The sequence below is a fragment of the Ammodytes marinus genome, assembly GCF_949987685.1.
Source record: "Ammodytes marinus genome assembly, chromosome: 4".
NCBI lineage: Eukaryota > Metazoa > Chordata > Actinopteri > Uranoscopiformes > Ammodytidae > Ammodytes > Ammodytes marinus.
The window spans coordinates 7,428,877-7,456,141 of record NC_137233.1 but is presented as its reverse complement, the minus strand read 5'-3'; the positions used below and the strand labels follow the sequence as shown (position 1 = coordinate 7,456,141).

At 41.3% G+C, this 27,265-nt stretch overlaps 5 protein-coding genes across 8 annotated transcripts in view; 3 read left to right on the top strand and 2 right to left on the bottom strand.

Annotated features, from left to right (window-relative positions):
- megf6b (multiple EGF-like-domains 6b) overlaps positions 1-6,963 on the bottom strand; it is a gene marked incomplete at its 5' end in the record, with an annotated part of 75,128 nt that extends 68,165 nt beyond the window's left edge. The window contains 3 exons of the mRNA XM_080026899.1: positions 3,210-3,319; positions 4,751-4,885; positions 6,872-6,963. Coding sequence (XP_079883025.1) covers positions 3,210-3,319; positions 4,751-4,885; positions 6,872-6,963 — 337 coding nt within the window. The remainder of the gene's footprint in view (positions 1-3,209; positions 3,320-4,750; positions 4,886-6,871) is intronic.
- The window catches only part of tamm41 (TAM41 mitochondrial translocator assembly and maintenance homolog), a 347,761-nt gene that overhangs the window by 155,825 nt on the left and 164,671 nt on the right, over positions 1-27,265 (top strand). The window lies entirely within an intron of this gene.
- On the top strand, positions 9,178-12,499 carry akr7a3 (aldo-keto reductase family 7, member A3 (aflatoxin aldehyde reductase)). Its single transcript, XM_080025417.1, has 7 exons — positions 9,178-9,487; positions 10,046-10,233; positions 10,348-10,452; positions 10,893-10,989; positions 11,520-11,619; positions 11,783-11,912; positions 12,335-12,499. The coding sequence occupies exons 1-7, from the start codon at positions 9,196-9,198 to the stop codon at positions 12,494-12,496; spliced, it is 1,074 nt and encodes a 357-aa protein (XP_079881543.1). The 5' UTR covers positions 9,178-9,195; the 3' UTR covers positions 12,497-12,499.
- Positions 12,603-15,285, bottom strand: mrto4 (MRT4 homolog, ribosome maturation factor). Its single transcript, XM_080025418.1, has 8 exons — positions 15,191-15,285; positions 14,920-14,978; positions 14,724-14,827; positions 14,359-14,440; positions 14,197-14,264; positions 13,946-14,097; positions 13,400-13,476; positions 12,603-13,282 (listed from the first exon to the last, which is right to left on the bottom strand). Exons 1-8 carry the CDS (start codon positions 15,216-15,218, stop codon positions 13,109-13,111), a joined length of 744 nt encoding a protein of 247 aa, XP_079881544.1. The 5' UTR covers positions 15,219-15,285; the 3' UTR covers positions 12,603-13,108.
- iffo2b (intermediate filament family orphan 2b) overlaps positions 19,002-27,265 on the top strand; it is a 35,378-nt gene continuing 27,114 nt past the window's right edge. For all 4 annotated transcript variants that reach the window (XM_080025692.1, XM_080025691.1, XM_080025690.1 and 1 more), the window contains exon 1: positions 19,002-20,027. In XM_080025692.1, the coding sequence (XP_079881818.1) occupies positions 19,549-20,027 (479 nt within the window). In that variant the 5' untranslated portion in view covers positions 19,002-19,548. The remainder of the gene's footprint in view (positions 20,028-27,265) is intronic.

The following is a 27,265-nucleotide window of genomic DNA, read 5'->3' as shown; positions in this document are numbered from 1 at the left end:
TGCCTCACAATAACCACAAATCATCATTAGCCTAATTACCTTACCCTGACATTTTATTAGGGGAACACACACACACAGAAAGAGAGACAAGACAGGAGAGAGAGAGAGAGAGAGAGAGAGAGAGAGACCTCTGCGGTGCCAGACACTAAATCACTATCTCAACACACAAAGCATTCCAACCTTCCCCAATCTTCCCCATCATCATTTTAGGGGGATTTTCACAAGGATTTGCTAAAGCTGTACATTTTGTAGAGCAGATCTTTTTTTCTCCTTGTATCTTTTTGGATGTTTGGTGGGTGCTGTTGAAAACGTCTGGGCAGATTGCATTGTGCTGACGGAAGGTACAGTGTGCAGAGATAGCGCACAGCAAAGTGTGCAGAGTGGAGTGGGAGTGGGGAGAGAGAGGGTATAGAGGATTGTGGTGTGAGCTTCCTTTTATCTGGGTTCAATGGCTCGGAGAAAAGGGTGATTAGTTTGTCCCATCTCAAAAGCGCTGCCACGTCTTGGGTTACAGAGATAAAGGCCCTCTTGCCTCGCGTCGAAAGAGAGCCGGCCATTGTCACGCGGAAAAAAAAAACAGAAAGAGAAACAAAACCCTGTGTCTACATAAGTGAGGGGGAGACACTGGGCAGTCGTAGTGAGGAATGTCTCTTTAAAACATGTCTCTCTATATATGAGTGCTCTTCAATGAGTCTGGCTTGTTTTAAAAACAGCCAGTGTGTGTACTGTAATTCTCCCCTCGTATAACTTAATACTGTAACCTTTTTGCATGGAAACAAAGAGCTCTTTGAAGAGAGCGTGGATGCCATAATAAGACACCGATGACAGGCACATAACAGGAGATCTTCTCCCCAGCCACGGCCCATCAGAAGAGGGCTATCCTAGTGAGTACGGTTGGGCAGTATCCAATTTGTAATACCTTTCCCCAAATGATACCACAGTACAGGGTATTACCATTGGAGAAACCCTATTTCAACTTCAATTATATCATATTTCATATAGTTTCTCGCCTAAACTACATTTTACAAGATTACATTGAACTAATCACGATGAAGTTACCTTCGCCGAATACTCGCTTTTACTGGACAGCGCTTGAACACATCACAATGTAACTCAATACAACCGTTGTTCCAAAAGTTCCAAACCAAGGAAACCATCAACATTTCTGCATGTCATTTACTTGTAAAAGTATTTGAAGCTGCATAACCCTTATAAGTAAGAAGCAGCAGTTGCATTTTTAGGGGGAGGACCAGGTGGTTTGTGGTGGCCATCTTTTGTTTCTTATTATCCTTTCTGCGAAGAGGCTGTCACGTGACACATAGCGAGTATGAGCGCATCTAAATAGCTTTAACCTTTTTTGACAGGTTCTTTTATTTGCCAAATTAGGCCTACATCATTTACAGGAGTTCTGTCATCACTTTTACAGTTTGGTTTACGAACATATTCTAGTCTTACGTTTGGAGAATGTATTTCGAAAACTAACTTTACGCTCTACATATTTAAACATAACCCCTACCTTGAAACTGCATAGTGCACCTTTAGATAACCTGTAATACGGTATTACCATAATACCACCCAGCCCTATCAGCGAGTCCTGTGCCTGTTCTATGGGTGTGACGGCTGGAGCAGTAAGCACACATGTCAGTCCCAGGTAGGGCACTGTAGGCAAAGCAGTGGGAACTTTCCCTCAGACTGGGGACAAACTGTTTACATGAAGGTCTTGCCAAGGCCCTCTCTCTATGGTATGCAGGCTATGCGATCTGGACCACTGACTGTAAAATCCCATCAAAGGAGGCTCCTGGGTTCTCAGCGGTGTGAAGCTAAGCTTATCCACAAGGAGATGAGCTGTTGGCAGCCCCAGTGTGACTAAAACACAACTCCTTTCTCCATACATGGATGGAACGTGGATCGGAATTACTGTGGGGAGATTCATATTTGGTGTCGCTTTGTTCTTTTCTGTGCCTATCAGCAGGTGGTCCCCTCCACCGTAAGCTGATGGGTTTTGTTTTGGGGGGCCCCGACTGCGGTGGGTTGGGGTAAACACCGGTGTGGCCTGTCTGTTTTCATATCCATAATGACGATGCTCTGACCTGCACTGCCATGTCACACCCATAGACTGTAGGTCACACCTCTGAATGAGGAGAGTGACATGCCTTTATGAATGAGAGAACACGGGACCAGCGAGTACAAGGGGAATGTGGACATTTGTGCTTCGATTTCCACTGAGCAGTACAGTTTGGTTTGGTACGGTATGGTTTGATAGGGGAGGGATCTGGCTTGCCTTTCCACTTCCAACAGTACACATTCTTGTCAGGTGGGCTGTATGCCGGATGACGACCGCTCCAATACATAACTATTGTGACATGACAGCAGCGGGACACTGCTACACTATGTCATTTATCTAAAAAAACAGAAGACATTTCGCTCTTGCCGAGGGAATTACACAAAGCGGTTTATCTCTTGCCGGAAAATGACTATTCTGTCAACCAACTTACTTACTTACGTACCATGTACTTCAGTAACCCAACGAACGGTTGACAAAAATAATTAAAGGCACAGTACGATTATTTTGGTACCCTTCACAGTGCAAATAATGCATACTGTACTGTACCATACCATACCGAACTGTATCACTCAGTGGACCGAGGCTTTGGAGCTTTGACATGCAATTTAAAGTACACATCCAACCAAGGAAAAAATTGACTGCCAGACAGGCTCTCCGTTGTTCCAATAGGAGACATGACCTCTCCAAGATCGTAATTGTTTTTTGAGTTTAAGACAAGATACCACGATGCAAAACCTCATTTGAGAGGGAATGTCAACACTTAAAAAACTCTTTCAACACTTGAATATTTTTTTCCGTTCACATCTTAACCTTGAGGGACTGTTGTGACAACACAAGGACAGAGAACATGGCACTGACTGATAACATCTGCTGAGGCGTCGGTACGGGCAAAGCACCTCTTGACCCCCTTTGACCTTTTACTGAAAACCATTCATTCAGAAGTCTGTGCCAATGGTGAAGAGATGTTTAAAGACTCCTTTTGCTGAGCCAGGGGTATGTTAATTACATATTTAAGTGAACATACCTAGCCGCATATTCAATTCTACTCTAAAATGTCATACAAAATCAACACAAAACTTGATAAATGTGTGTGTTTTTTTTTACTTTAAAAAGGGAAAGATGGTATCAAAATTGGAATACTTACGATACAGACAGCCAGCTTCTCCGTTAAGTTGGGACCATCCAGGGCAACACTTGTACACGGTCTGATAATCCTGTCTGTACACTTGTCTGTATGCAGTGTAGTACGCTGTCCTGTTAACACGACAAACATCAAGTAAAAAAAAAAACTTCAATCAAACCAGTTGAAGTGGAAAATTTAAAAAGTAATAAAGTTATGCAAAGATGAACACAATACAGTTTCTGGGGGTATTCAATTGTAAAACAGTGTGTGTGTGTGTGTGTGTGTGTGTGTGTGTGTGTGTGTGTGTGTGTGTGTGTGTGTGTGTGTGTGTGTGTGTGTGTGTGTGTGTGTGTGTGTCTGTCTGTCTCTGTCTGTCTGTGTCTGCATGCATATATAAATAGAAAGGGATTATCTGACGATATTTGGCAGATGCTATGTTTCAGCTAGTTGAATGCCAGTAGATCAGGAAAATACACACACACACCTACTCTGATCAAAAGACTCCTTCTCCTTTGAGTTACACAAGGCTAAATGTTGTGCAAACATTTTCCCAGCCCTTTAAGATGGCATTTTAAAGTGTAAGACTGTCAAGACTCGACATCAGAGAAGGCTGCCTGTCCCTGTACTTTGGGACCCCTCTCATTTCTCCACAGTCATTACTCATTACACATTGTGCAAACACGTTTTTGTTGTTTACAGCGAGTAATTGTGGCCTGTGTTTTGCCTTCAAAGGCGCCTTTGCCCTTTGTAACACGGTTAAATGAACATGGAGAAAGCGAGCGTGAGCGACACAGTGAGAAAATCCTCAATCCGTCTCTTTAAGAGAGAGGCTAAACATGTTAGCATAAGGCCTCTCCTTCAAAAGAATGTCTGCTGCGGTAGTGACGCCTGGGTTAAATAGCTGCTAACCTCAATGAAGTGGGGCTACACCTTGCACTTAAGTGTAAGAGAGGTTCAAAGCCGTGATTACAGAGCATGAGCCGGAGAGATGAAGAGGGAAGGGGGAAATCAGGGAGACAGATTAAATCCTGTTTGATACTGTTTGGAGTTAAAGGTGGAATCAGTGATACTGGAAAGCCTAGGCTCTGTAAACGGGTATGTAAACAAAGTGTATGTTAACACAGGGGGCCCAACATAGATAGCAACATACCCATTTACAGAGCCTAGGCTGCGTATTAACACTCGATTTTTTCTTCCAGCGCCAAAAGAATACATACAGGTACTGGATCATAAGGAGAGACATTCACTGATTTGAACCAAAAGTGATTTTGACAACAAGCGCTCCCCAGAATCGCTGGCTCCACCTTTAAATGAAGGACCATGCCCTCTCCCTCCTCTCTTGATACATTCTTTTGGTTGCATGAATGGCTCACAAAGACAACACAACAAAACGCCCTGAATTAACGCCTCGCTCCAGTCGTGAGCTTAATCAGCAAAGCGTGTCATCCCCTGCAGGTGAAGATGGGAGTGTTTGGACAGGAACACACAGTCACCGCTTTTTGTTGGGAATGAGAAGGAGAGACAGACTACAAACGACTCGAGGGGCAATTTAACTGACTCACCTCCTCTCGTATCCCATGCACCATGACTGTCCCACACAGCCTTGCTTCCACACTTTAACCATGCGTGTGAAGGCCTGCACACAGGGCTGCCTCTGGGCGACCAGCGTCACCTCCCTCTCCACACACACATTGGGCCTGGAACGGAGAAAAAAATAGAACAGTGGTAAAAATACTTAAGGTGTCAAAAAGTTCTGCAGTGATTTTTTTAAAGATGTACAAGTGTCAGCGGTGCGACTTCTGTGTGCTCAGAGGGAAGGTTGCAGTAAAGATAGATGGACACAGACGGGGGGGAAAAAAAAGGTTTTGTCTATGTGTCAACGATGTAATGATGCCTTTGAGGGCATTTACCTGTGAGGCTGTCTGTGTATGATGTCTGGTTTTTGGTATTTTTAAAGACTTAAGGGGAATTCCTCATACATCACCTCAGACTGCAGAGCTGCAAAGCACGGCACGAAAAATCTCACCTTGAAAGTCATTAAAAGGTGCACTATGCAGTTTCAGGGGAGGGGGATTTGTTTACATTTGCAGAGCCTGCAGTTAGTTTGTTTCTACATTTAATTCTTAGTATTGAATAATGCTATCATCATGAATCAATTTTTATTTTATTTTGAAGCACCCTGAAGCCAAACGGAAGATTATTTCAGTAAACAAACCTGTGGTGCCCTGCTGCTGTAAACGTCAACAGTAGAACGGTAACTTTTCAGGTAGCTTTCTAACTTCAGAGAATGTTACATGATGGAACCAATATTTCCTCTAAGGAAATTGAGTGTATTCGGTATTGAGAATATAACTTTAAAAATGTTCACCTCTATGAAAGACCCAAGATTACATAGTGCAGAAAGGACATGAAAGTGGCAAAGATTTCCTGTTTTGATTTTTATTATTCCGCTCAAAGTATAAAAAGCCCAACAACACAAACAAAGATATCATAACCAGACAAGATCAAAAGGTTTGCTGGGAAAACAAAAAACATATGGAGGCACAATCCCTGCAACGAGTTACCACTTCACCACACAACTTTTTCATAATAAATTCAAAAAAATTCAAACAATTCCACAATTTTCCAGTCATTTCACATGAAACACTTGAGTGTTTTCACTGGACATACGGTAGAAGAACATACATGTTGTGACTTGTATGAGACTACTGTATGTATGATGGGACTAAGATGTCAAGAACAGCAGAAACAGGAGACAAGTTAACATTTTCACCCTCAGGTAAAATAGGCCTTTTAACATGTGATGCTTTGTCCTTCTTGCACAAAGTCTGGCACTGACCTGCCACTGATGTTAGTACATAGGAGCCGCCTCAACATAATGTATTTGAAAAAAAAAAATGTTAGCTCTTTTTGGTAATTCTCCAAAGGGACTTACTGTATACAAGGAATGGCATGTGTGGAGATGTACGCAGGAATCTTAAGACAACATCCAGCTGCTCCTCTCATAAACAATAGTAATCACTGTCATCTCCAGCTGCTGTACACATAATTGCGTATGGAATACCTTATGGCCAGTGGCAGCAGGTAAAAAGAAGAGAAATCTTCTCGTCTCATAATTCAAAGTTCTTAATCTATTATTTTAGTTTGTTTTTTAAATACCTGTCATAATTGCAGACTCTTCACTTTTAAGGGGCTTAAGACAAACGGCCTGTGACAGAGTAAGGAATGCAGCACACATACCATCCACATGGAGCTAATATATAATCATGTAAATTACAGTGGTGGCCAAAGATGGTTATATTATGATCCATGAACTGCAAAAAAAATGAATCATCCATCATCTGGACAATAGGGTCTGTTATCCAGCTGCTGTTGTTAGATAACTTAAGAAAAAAACTGAGAAAACTCTGCAAGCCTTTGTCTATGACACAACGTTATGTATGTGTGCAGGTGAACAAGCACTGTGCTCATGCTTCATTGGCATTGAATAGGAGGTTGTACAAACTATATGAATAGATAAAGATTGAAGCAAATCATTCCTCCATCATCTGTGTGTACTAATGAAATGCGGTAAAGTAGGCTAGCAGTGTAAAAAAAAAGTAGCCTAATATATGTTTTGTAAAGTTGTTAAATTCACTTAAGTAGCCAATACACAAAAACACATAAGACACAAGGTTACTCACATGTAAGGCTGGAGGTTGTTGGCGATGCCATAACGCACTGCGTGACTCTCTTTAATAAATATTAGAAAAAAAGAAAAAATAACTCTATCCATGTTTCCTCTTCTCGTGTCAGGGTTTCAAAAAGTGTGATTTTCCAGCACACCCATAACCATCAGAAAGTATTAATCTCGTAAAAAAAAAAAAGTCATTCAAAAATTCCAAGCGGTCAACGAGGAGTCACCTAAAAGGCGCGCAAAAGATATTGTCCAGAAATCGTCCCAGCCATCACACGCTCGTTTTGTTTTGGTTTTCTTCTCTATCGCTCTGAGCCGGTGTCTTACAATGACACGGGACACGGCAGCTCACCTACAGTACACACTACTACGCTCCCTCACTGCAGTTGTTTGACTGACGGGGGGGAGAAAAAAAACTCTTGGAGGCTGAGCGCTTTCTGAACTGCCCTCCATTGACTTGGTAATGATGGTAGGGGTGTCTGGGGTTAGTGTGTGTGTGTGTGTGCGTGTGTGCGTGTGCGTGCGTGCGTGCGTGTGTGTGTGTGTGTGTGTGTGTGTGTGTGTGTGTGTGTGTGTGTGTGTGTGTGTGTGTGTGTGTGTGTGAGGGGGGCTTGTGCAATACGCACAAGACGCTCTTCTGCAGAGTGCACTCACAAACTAACTTAAACTATTTATCCTAAAACAATGTTTCCGTTGTTCCATCGCCTTTATTGTACTAAAATAGGTGACATAACCACTTGTTTTAATATGCACATTCAATCCCTCAACCAATGTGGCATTCATTTAGTTCCAATAGTTCGTAGCCTATTCGTGAGAGAAAAAAAGCACGTGGAGCTAGGAAATAAGCGCACACGCATGGCAAAAATGCGCGCACGGAAGCAAGACGCACAGCAGAGAAGCATATGCGCAAAGGGGAAAAATGCAAATATGTTAGGAATGGATTTTCTAGGGAAATTGAGTGATATACTGTCACCTGTGGAGCAGAAGAGGATGTTTGGGATACGGGGGGGGGGGGGGGGGGGGGGGGAGGCTGTGGTCAGTCTGCAGGGCAAACAGCTGATGGTGCGGTCACAGGGTCAGCCGCACAGACCGCGACGACCGCTGCTCTCCAAACAAGGCTCTCATCGCGTGCATGTGTTTTCGTGCCCCGGAAAAGTCCCGGGTCACCGTCCGTGCAACCTCAGATGGTTATACCAGCAACACGACATGTTGTTTTGGTTAAATCAGGGGCTCTCAGACATGTCAGAGATCAGCGAAGGTGTGTGTGTGGTAGCAAAAGTGGGAACAGAAAAACATTTTCGGGAGCCCTGTTATTTAAGTGGAACAACAGAATTGAGATGGTAGGATTAATTTGTTTATTTGTATTTCAGGACCCAATTAAAAAGGTGTGGTCTTCTGGAGAACGCTTGTGGTCAAAATCACTTTTTGTCCAAATCAGTGAATATTTCCCCATGAATTCACTGAATTTGACAAAAGGTGATTTTTGTTTTATTCAAAATAACAGAACCTAAGGACAGAAAGCAAACCAGGGCAGTTGCAAACTCTGCCTGGTTGGTAATCCCGCCTTGCATCCAAGACCCCTGAAGTGCCTGAACAATTTCATAAAGCGATATTTAAACATAAAGGCTTTAACTCCCAGATGAAAACAGCTCTACTTTAACCATTCAACTTTTCCACAAACCAAATAGTTTTAGTAGCCCAAATTCAATTTTCGAGTAGGTGAGAATAAGTGTTCCACTTCTGTTAGTTGTCCAATAGGGGTCCTTCAAGGCCACGGTCAATTTTAGGATCAATTTGATTTAGTAAATATTTATGACCTCCCTCGGGTATGTCCAGATATAAATATCCCAATGAACGCTGACATCACACTTATCTTTATGCATTTAAATAGTGTGATATATATATTTTGACATTTTGATGGAATCCTATCCTATATACACTGCACTGCTGGATGGAAGAGAAACCCGATGAGTGTCTTTTGTTAAAATGGATGGTAATTTGCTGACACCTTGTGGTTAAAACGAATAAGTACACCCTACATGTGGTAGGGCCGGCTATGATGACAAGTGCTCTGCAGATGATTTAACGAAAAGACTTGAACAAATACTAACAAGCATTTCCAAAACAACAGGAAGTGGTCAGAGAAAACGGACTTTGCACTGCTTCAACTACAGCCAAGCACACGAGCCCGGTAGCCCTTCTGGTAATACAATAATAATATACCACATTCTCCGTTTTGAATCGGCTAGGTAACTTTACCACGCTCCCTTACTATAGTTTTACAACAGGACCTTTGCCCTTAGTTCTCGTGTTAGCAGCTGATACTTTAGCATGCTCGGGGTAATAAGAGGTGGACTTTCTACACTAAGACACATTCACGTTACAAAAGACGTGCTAGTACATTTGCCGAGGTTTGTAGCTACTCGAAACATGTCGTCTGCAAGCAAAAGGCCGGTTACCTTACTGGGAACCATGGCGTTTGGTGGCAAGGCTGACGCCGAGAAGAGCCTGGAGATGGTGAATGTTTTCCTGGGCAGGGGGCACCGTGAAGTGGACACTGCCTTCATGTATGTGGATGGGAAGTCTGAGACCGTCATAGGGGGCATGAATCTCCCCAAAACGGGTATGTGAGAAGCAGACATAGTCGTCGTAGTGACTGTAAATACTGGACTCTTGGGGTGTCAACCCTAACTGGGTTTAGAAAGTAGTCCCTCTGGTTCTGCAGCCGCTTGGAATTATGGTTAATAAAAGTGTAAATAGAATCCACTGCTAATGGTCACCAGCTGTGTGCAGAGTTTTTGATGACGTTAATGATACAACTTTTGGGTTTTCGAGGGAGACTGCTTATTTAGTTTACCTGAAAGGAATGTGTATTATTATTATTAACCAAAATGATCCAAACACAAACTTAAAATATCGTAACTGTGGACTTTCTACTCATTCATAAAACATGTGCATAATAAAATCAATTATTTTGTGTAATTTTTCAAAACAACCTTTTTTTCCAAACTAAATGTTTTATTTCATTTCATGATCATATGGGAAAGATTGAGCTAACATTTGAGGGTTTTTCCAAATGAAACGGGGGAACCATGTGAATGCAAGAAAAAAAAACTCAGTTTTGTTTGCTGAAACCAACCTTCAAACTTAATACATTTAACTCCTTGTTTGTGTGTGACAGTTAGCCTAGCTACCAAAGCCAACCCCTGGGATGGGAAGACGCTGAAGCCAGAGAGTGTTCGCTCTCAGCTGGAGACCTCCCTCCAGAGGTTAAAGACAGACTGTGTGGACCTGTTCTACCTCCACGCCCCAGACCACCAAAACCCCATCCAGGACACACTCAGGGCCTGCAATGAACTGCATAAAGAGGTACAGAGACAGTGTATACCTCATTTACTATGAGTTCTATAACTCTAAGCATGTTTCGTGTAACACATTATAAAACTGAAAACATGATTTAATGTTTATTTTTTTTGCCCTTAGGGAAAATTCAAGGAGTTCGGCCTATCAAACTATGCGTCATGGGAAGTGGCTGAAATAGTTTGCATCTGCAGACACAACAACTGGATTGTTCCCACTGTGTACCAGGTATGAAAACGAACTCATCGTTTCATCTCCAATCAATTGGCCCATTTTGAGAGAGAATCCGCTATTCAGTTTTTTTATACAATGTAGCATCCCTCCATATGAGTTGCTATGGTAGCAAGCCCCAGCTTTTCATGTCTGACAAGTTATATCTTAAGTTTTATACATTTAGCTGCTACTTGTTATATCCAAAGCAACTTGCAATAGATAAATGGGTTTAAGCTTATATCCAGTAGATTCTATTATGGAAAGACACCATGTTTCGCGTAAGCTTTTATTTAGTATTGATAAACTCACATTGGCTGCAAGTTGGTTGGTTAATCTTTAATTGGGTGTTCCTAGACTAAATTCCATCTCTTTAGCTGCTTATTACACTTGCACTTGGATGTGTCATCTTTTAATATTTTTTATACCTCAACTCAGACTCTTCCAACCTTTCACAGGGAATGTACAACGCCACGACACGCCAGGTGGAGACAGAGCTGCTGCCATGTCTGAGAAACTACGGCATGAGATTCTACGCATACAATCCTCTAGCAGGTGCTGTATAGCTTCCTACCGTCACCGTGGTGCAAATTTCAGTTGATATATAAAGTTTATTTCAAAAGGAAAAGGCTTACAATTGGTGTCACCTACTGGTGTCTGTCAGTTAAGGGTTAGGGTTGACACATCAATCCACCACTTTGGGTCAAGACTAATATCCCAGCAACTGTTAGATATATTGCAATAACATTTTATAAAAACATCCCTGATATCCATAGGATGCATTTTACAGTTTTTTCAATCTTGTGCATTACCACAAGCTAGTCAACATCTTCACGTTTCAAAGTCAAATGTCGAATCTCAAAATCTACCAGAGGAAAAAGAATATCACGCCTATGACCCTAATGACTTTGACTCTACAGTACTGTTGAAATAGTAGACATTACACCTAGCTAACATCGATGTTAACATACTGACACTAGCATTTACTGTTGCTCAAAGAACCATGAGTGAAAGCATTGAGTACACCAATAATACAAGACGACATATTTTAAATGTTGAATTCTGACATTTCCCCTCCCCTACAGGCGGCCTTCTGACAGGAAAGTACCATTATGAAGACAAAGATACTTCCAAGCCTGAAGGACGATTCTTTGGCAACAACTGGGCTACAGCATACCAGAACAGGTGAAACCCCGCCGGTTTCCTTTTTGAAATTGCCATGACAATAAGTTTTTGTTTGTGATAATTGCTAGTTTGCTCATTTCTGTGTGTTCAAACTGATGTACATTTGTTTGTCAATACTGATTAAGCACACTTCTTAATGATAGCCCATGTTCTTCTCTGTCAGATACTGGAAGCAGAGTAATTTCGAGGGCATAGATATTGTTCTCAAGGCCTTGGAGACGGTGTACGGGTCAGAGAAACCCACCATGACCTCTGCTGCTATGCGCTGGATGTACCACCACTCACAACTAAAGGTAAACCTCCCGGGCATGGAGAGCTAAAATACAATACAACAACTTTTTGTAATGAAAGATTAGAAATGTAAACTCTGTAGGGTCGGATTTCATTTTAAATCCTCACAATATTTTATATTTGTACACATTTACTGAACTAAGATTGGTTCTTTCCTGGTACCCTATTCGGAGGTAAAGCCCATCAGAATTTCAGAAGGCCATTGAAATCAATAAAAGCCTGAGATGTGAGCATAAATCCTAGCTCTTTCACCAACTGGAAATGCCTTTTCAAGTGTATGTGCTTTAACAAGAAAATGTTGTATACCGTTTACCAACTCTAAAATATATAATATTAGCTTTGTCATTTCGGGAATCCAAAAATCAATCCATATTTCACTTTTTAAAGCCATGATGTAAGTATAATTTTTTGTCCACTGCTCCAGGGGGCGGTTGGTGATGGAGTGATCATCGGCATGTCGTCTATGGAGCAGCTTGAGCAGAACCTGTCTGCAGCAGAGGAGGGGCCTCTGGATGAGAGGGTGGTGGCTGCCTTCCACCAGGCCTGGGATCTGGTAGCACACGAGTGTCCAAACTACTTCCGCTGAAGAGCCAAGATCTCAACACAGTCCAATCCATTATCATAATTGACTTGCAAAGGCCGTTTCCCTTAGTAACATGTTTTTCTTAAAATCACAATTTCTACTGAATGGATCATTTGGAGACCGGTTTAATGTGGAAGAGCACTTAATTGTTACTGTACAAATGTAAAAATGAAAACGTACAATATTTTTTTCTGAGAAAAATAATCCTTTTCTGAAATTCTGCCTTAATTATGCAGTTACATTGAAAAAGTAAGCAACATATCCAAATACAAATCGAATGGGTTGGTTTAGCACATTAAATGATATGAGCCTACTTGTTTTGTCTATATAAACTTGCACTCAATACAACAATTTTCATTATTTTGACAAAACATAAGTGGCACCAGTATGATTAAATGTAAGATATCATTTTGTCCTACAGTCACAAGAACAACAATTATGTCCAAAGCTAAATTCAGGATTACAGACAGACGTTTGTGTTTTGGGGTGAAAAAAATAATACATTTTCTAAAGACTCCAGAGGGAACACTGGCAGTTTCATCATCAAAGTCCATATGTGGTTGAATGTTGGCAAAAAAAAAATGACTTAAAAACTGTGTACAAGCTCCTCCCCCTTCAGATGGCTAATTCAGTTATTTCTCCGTCGTCATCTTTGTCGCCTTCCTCCTCTTCCTCATCCTCCTGCATACTCTCCTCCACACCAGCACAGTTCTCAAACGTGCCGGTTTCTGAGTTCCACATACATTTGATCTGCACCTTGAATTCTGCCATCTCAATGGCAAAGAGTTTCTATAAAGAGGGGGTAAAATAAAAAAGTAGCCAATTTTAACAGTCGGTCAAATGCAACAGTTTAAATATGTATGTGACAGTTTAAATGTTCTGTAGCCAAGCGATGATAAAACTGACCAGGATACGAGCCTGCTCCGGCGTCAGCACATCTCCCTTCTTACAGACTCCATGGTCCTTCAGCAGCGTCACCACTCCTATGGGAACAGAGGATACAGAATGTATAGTGAGAGACTATCATGTTTCATATCAACCTGATGTGTTGTTCTAGTATAAACTGAATTTTCTGCAGACAGTGGTAGGGAAGAATTTAGAAATTGACTTGTAATACTAATTGACTAGTAATAATACCTTATTTATAAAACACTTTTCCAAAGGAAGTTTGAGAGTGATTTAAATTAATTTAACAAGTATGAGCAAAAAGATAATATTTGAATGAAAAGCAAAATGGAAGATAATAAACAAACAAACAAACAAACAGTAAAATCAATAAAAAGACGGTTTAAAATAGTGACTTTCTAAAAGAAGACTCAAAAAGACCATTCAAAATTTAAAATCTGCTATAGAACAGACAGGGAGCCAATGAAGTGATTTTAAAACCGGTGGCATGCGTTATCTCCCGTTAATGGTTGTTGAATAATTCCAACGTTCATCGTTTAATGTTACCTTTCTTGAGCGCAGTGGGAAGTCCCAACTGCCTCAACTGGGGCTCCATCGAGTGAGGGAACTGTTCCAAAGGTCCCTCATCCAAAGTTACGTCCATCAGCGCCTTGTTTCCTGCCCGCGCATAGTCCATCTCTTTGAAATGACTGAAATACCTGTGGATAGATAGACAACCCCATTCTGTCAACTCATGAACAATATTTAGCTTGACAAAATCACTGCAACAATGGTGCATAAACTGACGCAGTACTTACTCTTGTACTTCATCCTTTTCTTTATTTGTGAATAGTACTCCCACTTCTCCTCGCAGATACCTGCAGATCTGGACATTATCAAAGGATACAACAATTACTTTTTGCAATAAGATTATTTCGATATTTTAAGATGTAACACCACACTTTAAACATCTTGCCTACCTTGTGTAAATTATCTTTGTATTCGTCGGTTTGCCCTTTTCCCAAGGCAACCATCATGACTTTATTTTTACCGAAGAAAAACCTGCGGAACAGAAAAGTTCAGGTAAACGATATATTCATATGACACTTGTTAAAAGGGGGGATGCAGCGTTTATAGTTTGGAACTCATCAAGTAGAGGGATTTGCGAGAGACAGATTCTTAAAACAATAAGTCAAAATAAAAGCAGTAGAGGCTATGATATTTTGACTTTACTTATATGTGTCAACCTCCAAAACTGGATCCTTCAATTTCCTTACTACAATCTTAAGAGCATCTTACAGTGGTGGTACATCACCATGCTTTTCAGAATAGACATGCTCCTCACCTGCTGTGTTTCCATGCTGTTCTGATGTCTTTCAGTTTGTTGTTCCTCGCGTTCGCCACGGAGAATATGAACAAGTTATTGTAGGTGTCCACACATTTCCGTAGCTGCAAAGACAAACAAGTGGAGAGTTTAGTCCAAGAATGTAACCAGTAAGTATTATGTAGCTATTAGCTGAAAGAAGAAAAAACACACTTACGTCCTCGATCAACTTCTGTTTTAACTCAAGTCCTTTCTTGGCTGTTTTCGTTAACGAAACTGATGGAAAAATGGAGAGAACAGTTAATTCAGTTATGTATTAGGCTAACTCCTATAAGGTATGTTGTTAGCGGTTAGCTAACGTTAGCTTGTGACCTAATATACGTTATATTCATATTGTCGCGGGCAACTGTTACAAACACGCAACAAGGTATTAAGAAAAATGTAGTAATACATGTTCAAATCACACTTATAAACGCATTTAGTCTTACTTTTCTTGTCTCTCTTTGACTTCGGCATGGTTACGTCTCACGATGGCAGAGCAGCAGCCATGGACCTATAAAGAAATGGACAGCGGACTGAAAACCGTTGGAACGTTGAAGCCATTCATTCCTCTGAAAGCTGCTCATTGGCGCAGGGCAACCATACAGGAAGTATTCCTTCCGCGGTACACGGTGCCAACACGCCCCTAAAGCGTGACGCGCAGTGCACGTTTCACTGACGTTCTTGGATGAAGAAAGCAGTGTAACAGTCTAATATGTCCATGCCGTAAACTAAGCTGAAGCTAAGCGGAGACGAGCACAGTTGTATTGTTTATCTACCACCCCGATGATTCTCTGTATGTAATCGTAAAATAACATCCCGTTGTTGTTAAGTAATATAGTGATTCACAAGTTCTAAACGAAGACTCCTCCTGCCATCAGGGCAGCACTATTAGCTAATGTAAGCTAAACCAGCTAGTGGGTTAGCGCTGTTTTCGTAGCGTGTGCTGTTAGGTAGTGAGCAAAGTTCTTAGTGCTCTATTGAAATAAAGCAAACAAATGTTCAAATGCCAAAGTGAGCTTTTTAAAGTTTAATTATAAGACCGAATGTGTGGTTGTCAAAGCAATTGCCTAATCAGAATGGGAACAGCAACGAAGTTGGAGTAGCCTATACCAACATAATTAATTACAATACACAACATTGTAAACTGTCATACGTAACAAGCAACTGCAAATTAAAAAACAACGTAACTGAAATGGTTATATTACACTAACAATGTTATAAAAAATTACGTAGGACTCCCATAATCATTCAATTAATCAATACATCCGTGCCTGTTACAGGCATTTGATGTGTTTTGGTGTTTTCCACACCATGGGTAGCGCAAATGGCATAGTACCCTTAGAGATTATTAGAGCTCATCAGCACAGCTGGAGGTGATAGTGAGGCTGCCGCTGGATGAGCAACTAGTTTTTGTACATGATCCCGTAATGCACCCATCCTTTGCCTATGGATCTTTTGAATAAATGGATCAATATATGGTGAATCGCAATGATCGCAAGCAGAGGAACGTGAGAGTTGAGCTCACGCGACTAACAGCTGAACCAGTCTACAAATCCCTCAGCGACTGTAATGTTAAAAAGTCACATGCCTAAAAATCATCAACGTCCTTCATGTTAAGTAAAAGGAAAAACCTCAGACACGAGAAGTTAATGGAGCCTCGCACTGAAAGAGTCATGGACCTATAAAGAAACACTGAGCCCTCTCGGAGGCCGGAGCAGAAAACCGAAACATTTGTTTCACTACGACTCTATTCAGCTGGCCACGGCTGCCCACCCCTCCTCCTCCCGCGAAAACAAACTGAAAGACGTTGAAAGCCGTTGGGCTAATAAAACGCTTGAGGTGGCGTTTTTAGATGAGAAAACTTCAGTTTTATTAGTAAATGGTCTAAAGATAAGTATGAGCCTATGATTGATATCCAGAAAAAATTTGCGGAGACACAATCTTGTTCGCCGTTGTATTGGGGTGGACGGGAAAATCTGCCTCTGGGCTCCATGGAAAATAAGCTCCCCATTCACAGCATGCAGTACTAATGGGTTGGCCACTAGTCCATGCTGGTTGCTCGGAGAAGGCAGCATCCTGGGGGCCTGGCAGCAGCACACGTGAAGTGAAAGGACCCCAAATGTTTCTGTTTGTAGTAGATGTCCATGTGGTGCCTGACTATAAAAGTGAATTAACTTTTAAAATATGTATAACTCGTAATCGGTGTTGTTGAAATAAAGAAACACAATATAAACACGTGGATTTAAGAGTCATGCCAGTTATGATTTATTTAAACCTACAAAATGAAACATGGATCTTTGGTACACTCTACTGTTTGTGCATGAAACTACTTTTTTAAATAACTTTATTAACATTTCAATAGTTTACAATTTAGACAATGTAAACATTTAGACTTATTTACCATAAAATAAAGGCCTACACCTCATGTGAAATAATACATTAAAAAATAAGTTAATTTGAATAAAATAAAATAAAATGCAAACAAAAATGTAGTCGCAAAAAACACAAAACAACTAGGCCTAAGCATATGCATTTAGCCTATCTATACATTTTCAATACAGAAAGCCTATACACACACATGCATTCAATGTATAAAGCTATGGCACTACATATTTGTTTATATTGATAGGACATTTAAATCTATAGGTATGTGAAAAAAAAACATCATAGTTTTTCTGAGCAATCACACATTCATTTTTGCTTTCATTTAGAAAAGGGGATAATGGACGGATAAAACCGCTAGGGGGCCACCTGAGCCAAGTCAGCAACATGCAAGTAGGTATATAAGCGACACGATTACAACACGTCCATGTACAGGTGTATTGCGGCCTGTGGGCCCTTATGGAAGTGTGAGTGTGGCTCTTGTAGTCTGTGTCTGACAGTATACTTGACTCTCTAATTATAACTTTTTTCAGTTGACATCATAAAAATGTTGGAGACTCATTTAAGTAGCCTACATTTTTTTATGATTCAAGATTTTGGCTTCATGGTCGAGAATGAATCCCAAGACATTTACACTGCACGGCATAAGGGGCATCATACCACTTTTTAGAAAGGTGGCATTTAGGGACATAAGACAAGTTGCTTATTTGCCCATTCCTGATAACGGAGCTCAAAAAAAAAAAAGCTGTGATATGAAATACCCGCCAAGTCCTTACGAAAAATAGTGCTGATACCAAAGCACATTATACCCTTTATATTGGGTCACATGAGATAAGATAACCAAGCATAACACTTTGGTCATCCGAGGAGAAAGTATGCGCCACAATAAAGATTACAAAAACTCAGATCTCCACCATAAATCAAAATTAGAAAGCTAACAAGTAGAATTTAGATGTAAATAAAACAATTGTATTTCAGAGAAAAGTTATATGGTCCTACAATAACCTATATGTAGCATATAGCCTAGGTTATATGACACACAGGTAGCTACATAGACAATAATAACTTATTCATAAGTATAGGCCAATATATGATATAAGCCTTTATTAATACATATCAACATCAGTACAACTTTATTATCCATTACATGGAAATTGATATTGGTCTTTGAACAGCACATAACACAGTTAGTGTACACTTTAAAGCTATACTTGTGAGGACACTTATGGAGACACTTATGGAGACATAATGCATTCCCTAGCAGCCCCTTAAACTAACACCCCAAAAAAACAAGTAGGCGTTCATATCAATAATATTAATGCAATTGTACAAAACCAGACACGTAGAAAAAAAAATATACAATAATATACACAAATGTGAATACCCACACACTCGCAAGAGGTTTACCTAAGTTTTTTTTTAAATTAAGTAGGCTATAGGCTATCTTTAACTTTAATAGCCTACTGATTTAAAATGTGAATCTAGATGTTTTGAAAGTGCACAATGAGAGAATATTCTTTAAATATTAGGCTATAGGCCTACGTATAAAATTCAGCTAAAAATAATCACATTTATTTGAGAAATTAAATATTAGTGTTAAATCAGGTTATTTTAATGAATTATTGTTATTATTTTAATTATTTCTACCATGTCGTTACAAAAGCTACATTTACAGTCATTCATATCATCATTTAAAAATAGAAGCTTCTTTGATTTTGGCTGTTTGTTGGGCAGCCTTCAGCCTTTGTGTCAGTCAACAGTACGGTGTGGGAGGTTGAGGGGAAGTGGGAGGGCCGTGGTGGGAGGGGCCGGTGGCTGGTGCCGAGTTTAGCTCTTTGCAACATGATCCGCGCACACCACCACGGAGGAGGGAGAGGCCGGGCTATGCGTTCCGACCTACAGCCTGTCCCACCCACAGCGGCACATGGACAGAGCACCGGATAGAGCCACAGTAACATTGGAATGAACTGAGAAAAGAAGGTGTAGGCTATGACATTTGCATCTCTGGATAATTAAGCGAAGGCAAATAGCAGGATGACGGAGCTGCGTCAAACCTCCTCCACAAGATAATGCCCTCGGTGCTATTCTAAAGGACTTTGTGGGCTCATTATTTTGCCTTTGAAACGCTGCGGGGGGTCGGTTCATGTCAGCATCTCCGGAGCTAGTGGGGGGGACCAACAGCCAGCTGGGCCAGTGATGGTCACAACACGCAGCATCTGCATTGAAAGGAGAAAGTCGTCGCCTAGGTTACATACACGGCGAGTGGGTCGATTGTGAAGGAATTATGCGGAGATAGGGGAAACACGTTTTTTTTGTATTGTCGCATCCAAAAAAAAAAAAAAAAAAACGAGAAGAACAGCAGTGTCTTAGTTGGATTACAGGGTGTTGTTGTTTTTGTTAAGGCCAAAAAACCAAAAACAAAATGAATTCGCTTTTTCTCTCCGACTTCCCCGGACTGTTGCCTCCAAGCAGCAGTAGCAGCGGCTCTGGCGCGGTGACCAGCGCCCTAAGGAGCGACCTGGGCTCCAACATCCATGTGCTGAAAACGCTCAACTTGCGCTTTCGCTGCTTCTTGGCCAAAGTGCACGAGCTCGAGCGCAGAAACAAACTGCTGGAGACGCAGTTAAAACAAGCTCAGCAGCGACAAAAGCACCGCCACTTCGCCCGGGATGTCGCGGTACAGACGGATGGGGGTCCCGAGTCCAGAATGCCGGGCACGATATGGAGCTTCACCCACGTCCGGAAGCAAGGGGAGCGGACGGAGACGCTGCAGGGCCCCGGCGTGACGTGGACGCACCCGGACGGTGTGGGGGTCCAGATAGACACCATCACCCCGGAGCTCAGGGCGCTCTACAACGTGCTGGCCAAAGTCAAGAGGGAGAGAGACGAGTACAGGAGAAGGTGAGTGAAGGCAAACTTGACTGAGATGATGGGAGTATCGGCTATGTAATGTGATAGGCTATTTCATCCACACCAGGGATCAAGAATTAATCGAATTGTAGTGCCTAATATGACCTAGGCCTATGACTATGGGCGTAGGTTTGGTTTCAACATTGGGGGGCACACATTAAGTGGGGGGCCTATAGAAGTTCATACATTTGGAGCATCAAACACTTTCTTTCCTGCATTGTAGTGAATTTGTTTGCACCAATTTGTGTCTTTTCTTGAATCAATTTAAGGAGGAACTTTCTTAATTCATGTAAAGGAAAATATCAACATTCAGGTAACCTAACCGGTGACAAAAATGGGCCTATAATGAAATGTAGGCTAGTGCAGTAAAGCTGTTAAAGCATTCTGTATTTGCTTTGTAGGCAAATATGTATTCTCCTATTTTGTTTAAAACGTTCTGCACTTTCAAAACATACCACATGTTTGGAGATAGTTCTTTTTATGAATCATGTAGTAGGCCTACATCTCAACAACACACATGTGAGATAATCAGACCTTGTCAAAGCCTTAGCTCCAAAGTGTTTATAGACATGAAGATAGAAACTATATAACATTAGCATTGATCCGTATACAGTTGACACAATCTAATTCAGAAACCCTGATGGGAAGAAAGTGAGATGCATTGGGCTAAACAAGCAATCTTTCTACCCACTTTCATACTGTCAGTAGGCTACACTGTATGCATTGACTTCCATAATGCTACACAAGGTTAAGATGGGATGGTCCTCCTCCTTAGGGGTGCCTGAAATATATTAATACAGGTAAGAAGGTCATACCTCTTCTAAATACTGAGGGGGACATACTGTATCTCTGAAAGTAGGCTGTGGTAGGGCCCTCTTTTCTTCTCTGGGCCCCAATCATCACAACCCTCTTTCTAGACTTACAGGACTAAAAACTAAACAGAAAAGAGTACAACATAGGCTTACTCACCATAAACTATGACAGAGGCACTTAAGGCCTATTGTGGGATATTTTTATTTGTTTGTTTTTACAGGAAATGAAGTGATATCTCATCAGACCTACTGTACATCACAGTATATCTATGCTGCAGCCACTCCAATGCCACAAGTTAATGGGTTGACTCATTCCATGTAGAGGTATAGCTTTGTTATAAGCAGAGGAGTTGTTCTAATGTAGTGCAACATCAAATGAAGTCACATAATGTTGCTCTTAATGATAGGCGTCAACGCATTAGAGTAGGAAAGAAAAGTCGATGGGCAGAACTAATTGCAGACTATTGTGACAATTGATAAGTCGTTTAAGTCATTCTTTAAACCAGAAAAGGTCCAAAGACGTTTTCTGATTCCAGGTTCTCCAATGTGCCAAATAGCTATTTTCATTGGTTTGATATCTTTGTGAATTTAATGTTGGGTTGTAGATGGTTGGCCAGACAAAACATAGGGCTTTTTTTTTTTTTTTACAATTTCTTTTACTGTTTTTGACAGTTTACAGAGCAAATAATTGATCAATTAGTCAAGAAAATTATCCGCACATTCCTTGAGAATTCTCCGAAATGACCTCAGAGTCTTGTAATCAAGAAGCTGTTTTTTCATCCACCATCATGCCTTGACTTCTAACCTATCAGTGTGACTTTTTCTTCCTGGGGTGTGGTTGGCACTGCTCATCTGACAATACGGTGTTGAGGTATCATCATCAGTAGAAGGTATACAGTGACTGGGGGTAGTAGGCTATATTTCACGTTGAAGGATGTCAGAGCTCAGCAGTTCACTTACACAAAGGCGTTGAATCGTCGATGAGCTTGTGAACTGAGCTGATCCCCCAACTTTCTTTCTCACACGCTTCTGAGGAAATTCCTTCGCATTGCTCACTCTCCCACCAATTGTCCTTTTATTTCCCACTTTAGTCACATTACTTCTGCTTCCCTTGGAACTAACTGCAGCCCCCCCCCCCCCCTTGTCCAGGCCACGTCAACCATAGCTGGCCTCGCTACAAGGGGGGAGATCATGAGACATGCCAAGCAGCAACCAGCATGCTACTGTTTAGTGCTGGGCATGATTCAAACGGCGAGGCATTTCTAACAGGCGAGTCTGCGAGGTGAGGTCGCCTTATGACGAACGCCCTGGCTTCCCTTATTAGCGCTCACACTGACTCAGTGACACAGTAATGTGTGACTGTGTGCCCCCTCCCTCTCCTCTGGGAAACTGCATATCCCGTCCGTCCAGTCATTGTGTCTGTGTAACACCAGGCAGCACCAGCGAAGCCTTTTTTGTGCATTTTCTGCTCTGGGGGGAAGATGGGAAACGTCAGTGGCTGGGAGAGCAGCCAAATTCAAATTAAAAACTGCTGCAGCTGAAGAAGGCAAATATTTTGGATCGCCTTCCTTGAGCCAAAAAAAAACTAAACGGGAGCTTGTGATTTTTTCTTACGAGTCATTCAAACAGCCAGCCATCTTTGTTGCATTTGAAATTAGGGTCAAAGTTAAGACTATATATATAAAAGCCTTTTTCGTTGTGTACAGTCATTCATTGAATCTGTATTATGCCTCCAATGGATGTCTGTTAAATTGATCCTGACTGGTTTTCCAATATGTTTCATCCTTATTTTTGACATAGGTATAGAGGTTTTGTAGGTTTTAACATACTCTGCAATATTCTTTTTAAATCTAGAGAGAAGTAACGAACACAACACCGTTCTAGCTACTTTTTCATAGGCCAATAATCATGGTAGTAAATCTCAATCCCAGCCTCTTACATCACTGCTGGTGGGTCCACTGCCCAGTTGTTTGCTCCTATAGTCTAAATCCTCTTTACTACAGTCACGTTTCAGCGTTGGATTCCCGAGCCCCATCTCACCATGCATATCCTGGTACTCAAATGACACTTACATGTTTCCAAGAACCACAACATTTGAATACAAATCAAATTAAGGCATTTCTTTGGCTTTTTCTTGAATTCCGCCATTCCTTTCAGCCTGCCCCTCCACCCCTCCGTTCCTCTCTGTGTCAGGCAGACTGCTTTGTAAGGCATCCTAAACTCCCACCGAGGCCCCTGCTCCCCTCCTGCTTCCACAATGCACCAGTGATTTATTAAAGCTTAACCAGTGTGGACACACACACGAGGAGATGGATGGCTGGTTCATATCTGATTCAGGCATTTATACCAAGGTTGCTTTCTGTCATTTTTACAGTACGCCTCTTTCTGACCAAGAGACAGTTTTCTTATACAGTCAGACTGATTTAATACACAAAAAGGCTCCAATATAGTAGAAAAAATATGCGCTGGGACAATAAATATGTCCACTACAGGCCTAGAAATGTGAAAGAATATGGGCCAGGATGGCTGTGCACTCCTAGTATTAAAAAATATAACATAACGTTAACGTAATACATTTTAATAACATTAACCTGATTTGACCCTAACATGTCTACAGTTGTAGACAAGAATAACACGTCTTGCAGATATTATGAACTCTTAATATAGTTGTAGTATCTATATATATATATATATACCGTTTGGAAAATGTTATGGCCTCACCCTTTAGATATCTGAAGCCAGAACTCAACACCCTACCCCATTCACGTAAACCTCAAATAAACTTTGTAGTCTTACAAGAGGGATACGTATGAAAGGATTGTATATGTATATGTATGTCACTTCTAAATCATTTGAAAATCAAATCAATCAAAATTGAATGATGAAGAAGTATATCTTTAATTTGACTCTTTTGCCTTTATTTCATTTGTATTCAGATTTTGTTCCTGTAAACAAATAAGTGAACCAACTGAACTCCATCTTCAGACAGTGTATTTCTTCACATAGACAGAGACACAGATTCATAGTAGGCTCGTAGGTTAATAAGATAGAACAATTTCTATTCATTTTAGTGTGCTGCTACTTTACATTCATATATCTCCTCAACCTTACACAGTTATTAGAAGAAAAGACCTTAGTTATATTTCCAAACCAGCTACTCTCCATTATGAAACATACTTTTGGTAGAGAACAACTCTGTTCTTTCATAGCGGATGTGTTTGTGGATCTGGAAAAGCTCTTAAACCGATTTGGATTAAGTCCACACACATTCTGAATCTATTTATCAGATTTTTGGGGGTTTCAGGAAATGGTTGGGTTCATTCACCGCCACTAATTGCAAAAGTTTGCTTACTCAAACACACACACACGCACACACACACAAACAAACACTCACACACACACATAGTTCGTTGCTCCGTTTTCTCCCACACAAACATACGACAAATACACTTTATCCCAAGGATGGGCTTCATAAATCAGCCAGCCGACCTATATGACCATCCACTTAGTGGTAAAGTGTCCAGACTGTGAGGTCACGTGGCTCCCATGTTGACAAACGACCGGGTAAAAGATAAATATGTTTAAGTTATGGAGGTCAATGCTATAAGGTCAATGCCTGTGCCCTCAGCCACACCATCTGAAATGTATCACTTGGATGTGAGTGACTCTCTGCCAGTAATTGCCAGCAGCATGACATAGTGCTCAAAGAGTCCAGGCAACAGCTGCTGACAGCGACCAACGTATTGGAGGGATGACGACATGCTGTGTACTTTAGCTGAGAACAGATATTGAGTCTAATTTGTTATGTGACAGACAAGGTGAATTCCACATTTGTTTTCTAATTTGCATGTTAAACTGTTGGTGCGCGGATATCGCAGACAGCTTTAACCATTATGCAAATTCACTGCACAGGCAGAAAGATAGGGACTGAAAGGCTGCTGTTGTACGTGTGCTTATATGCTGCTGATACATTTCCAAAGAGCCGCATATACTGTAAGTAAAGATAAGGGAAGTCCTTGTTTATTTCAAAGGACACAGAAGATGAGAGCGCAGTACTGACATCTACATAGATATATCTGTTCAATAGAGGCGCTGCTGCAGGAGGAAAGCTATCTACAGTATATAGTCATGTTTGCTGAGGCCGAAATGACAGAGATGCAGAAGGCAGCAATTCTGTAGAATGCTTGTTGTAAAATCCAGTTTTAAAACAAAGCCTAGGCTCTGTTAACTGGCATGTTGCTAGGTGGGCCCCCTTTGTTTTCTTACCGTTTCTTTACACCAGTTTACAGAGCCTAGGCTGTGTATTCACACCGGATTTTTTTAAGCGCGCACACACAGTACGGACAGGTAGTGGATCATGAGGAGATTTTCACTGATATTGAGAAAAACTGATTTTGACAACAAGCATTCTCCATAATCGCTGACTCCACCTTTAACATTTTGTAACATTGTTAGGTGCAATGCTTACTGCAGTGTTGTGGACACACTGTAGTCGTGCTAAAGGACAGATTAGCTACAAGCTCAGCTCTGGTTGGTTGGGATGTGAAACATTGCTGTGGCCTTTCCCTAATTGGGCTGTTTATCCCATCAGAGAGAAGTCAAGTCAAGTGGACTTTATTTAAATAGCACATTGATAACTACCGAGGCGGACCAGAGTGCTGTACCGTACAAAGGGTAAAACAATAGACACAAATGCATCATAAAATAACATGTAAAAAGTAACATTAAAAAGTAAACTTTAAGATATCATAAAATAGTAGTAACACAGAACACAGAGGCCAAACAAGTGTCCTGCTGTATCCCATTGTCAGCATGCAGGACGTATAGTGATCCAGAACAGACTCCGGGCCTCCTGGGCATATTCTCCCTACATGAATAATTCACGTTATGCTGAATTTAGCTTTGTGCAGATCAATGTAATGAGCATCCACTAAAGAGACTTTTCTTTGAGGCTTTGATCTTTTTTTCCCTGTGCTTAAGAAGGAGGTGGAAGGCAGAGCTGAGCACTTCCTTTTTGAAAGTAGAATTTGGGGTTGTCTAATATAGAGCTAATTAAAGGGGGAGTCAGCATTTGGAGAATGCTTAATGTTGTCAAAATAACTTTGTCAAAATCAGTGAATTGTGTGCGCTGAAGAAAAAGAAAAAAATCTGGTGTTGATACATAGCCTATAGGTTTCTGTAAACAAAGGGTTTGTCAACAACGAACGAGGGCCCACCTTAGCAAACATGCCTGTTTACAGACGTTAAGTTGCCAATTAACACTGGATTTGTCCAGACAAAAATACATTTTGACAACAAGCGTTCTCCAAAATCACTGACTGCACCTTTAATAACAGGGTGAGGTATGCTATACTGTGTGATTGAAAAAAAACTGCAGGCTGCATTGTGCTTCAAATATCATATTTCCCCATTAAGCGTAACGCCAAAGCGCTCTTTTAGCCTGTCTGTGTCTGTGTCTGTCTTTGTGGCTGACCTGTCCCCGGCGCATAATCCAGGTTGTCTATTCAGGAGAGGGATTTTCTCTTAAGCCGTCACCTAGCACCCATGGGCTCCAACCTTCACACAGCCCTGCACCACCACAACCTGGCACCCAGCCGCCACGCTAACCTGGGGCCTCTCGCAGTGTAAAAGACTCCCCACTGATGAGACAGTGTGTGTGTGTGTGTGTGTGTGTGTGTGTGTGTGTGTGTGTGTGTGTGTGTGTGTGTGTGTGTGTGTGTGTGTGTGTGTGTGTGTGTGTGTGTGTGTGTGTGTGTGTGTGTGTGTGAGAGAGAGAGTTCACTATAGACCATTGAGCTCCAGATTAGCGCCCATATTGTTCCTCTGCCACTCTCTCTTCCTGTCTGCGTGGCGTGCTGCTCGGCCTATAAGCTCACACCATGTTGTGGCATAAGACCTGAGGGGTCAGGTATTTGTGAAATGTGTTTGAGGATTCACATCTTCAACAGGAGCCAGTGGGCTCCACGAGACATGACTAAATCATCCTAGACCACTATACCAATGGAAAATAGTCAACAACTGTGGTATATGTGAAGGGGAACGATCGATAAACATAAACGTTATTAGTGGTCTCTCTCTTTCTTTATTTGTACTGATCTTATTTGAAGGAAAATATGTGCGATATCATAACGAGAAAGTGTGACTTTGTTGTTCCTCTGTTTTCCCTCTGTGTGTCCGGAGCTGCTGTGCTGTGTGTGCAGCTGCGTTTGTTTATTCATAGGTATCGATACAGCTGGGGGCAGTGGCGCGTTGCCATAGCTAAAAGTGCAGGAATGCACCTGTCTTCCGTATGTGCTGAGTGCACCGTTGCTGTGGGTTCGGTCGCTTTGATTGTTTTGGAAACGCTGTTTTGGCCTGAGGCTAAAACACAGGAGACAAACAGTTTATTAGGTCAAGTCAATCTTACTCGCTAAGTCT

What these genes read in the sequence shown, in the direction of transcription:
- akr7a3 (XM_080025417.1), top strand. Translation starts at nt 9,196, where the DNA reads ATGCTCGGGGTAATAAGAGGTGGACTTTCTACACTAAGACACATTCAC. An exon ending in CATGAATCTCCCCAAAACGG is followed by an intron (nt 9,488 to 10,045) that starts GTATGTGAGAAG and finishes TGTGTGTGACAG; the next exon opens with TTAGCCTAGCTACCAAAGCC. An exon ending in TTGTTCCCACTGTGTACCAG is followed by an intron (nt 10,453 to 10,892) that starts GTATGAAAACGA and finishes AACCTTTCACAG; the next exon opens with GGAATGTACAACGCCACGAC.
- mrto4 (XM_080025418.1), bottom strand. Translation starts at nt 15,218, where the DNA reads ATGCCGAAGTCAAAGAGAGACAAGAAAA. An exon ending in ACAGCATGGAAACACAGCAG is followed by an intron (nt 14,441 to 14,723) that starts GTGAGGAGCATG and finishes TCTGTTCCGCAG; the next exon opens with GTTTTTCTTCGGTAAAAATA. An exon ending in GAAAAGGATGAAGTACAAGA is followed by an intron (nt 14,098 to 14,196) that starts GTAAGTACTGCG and finishes ATCTATCCACAG; the next exon opens with GTATTTCAGTCATTTCAAAG.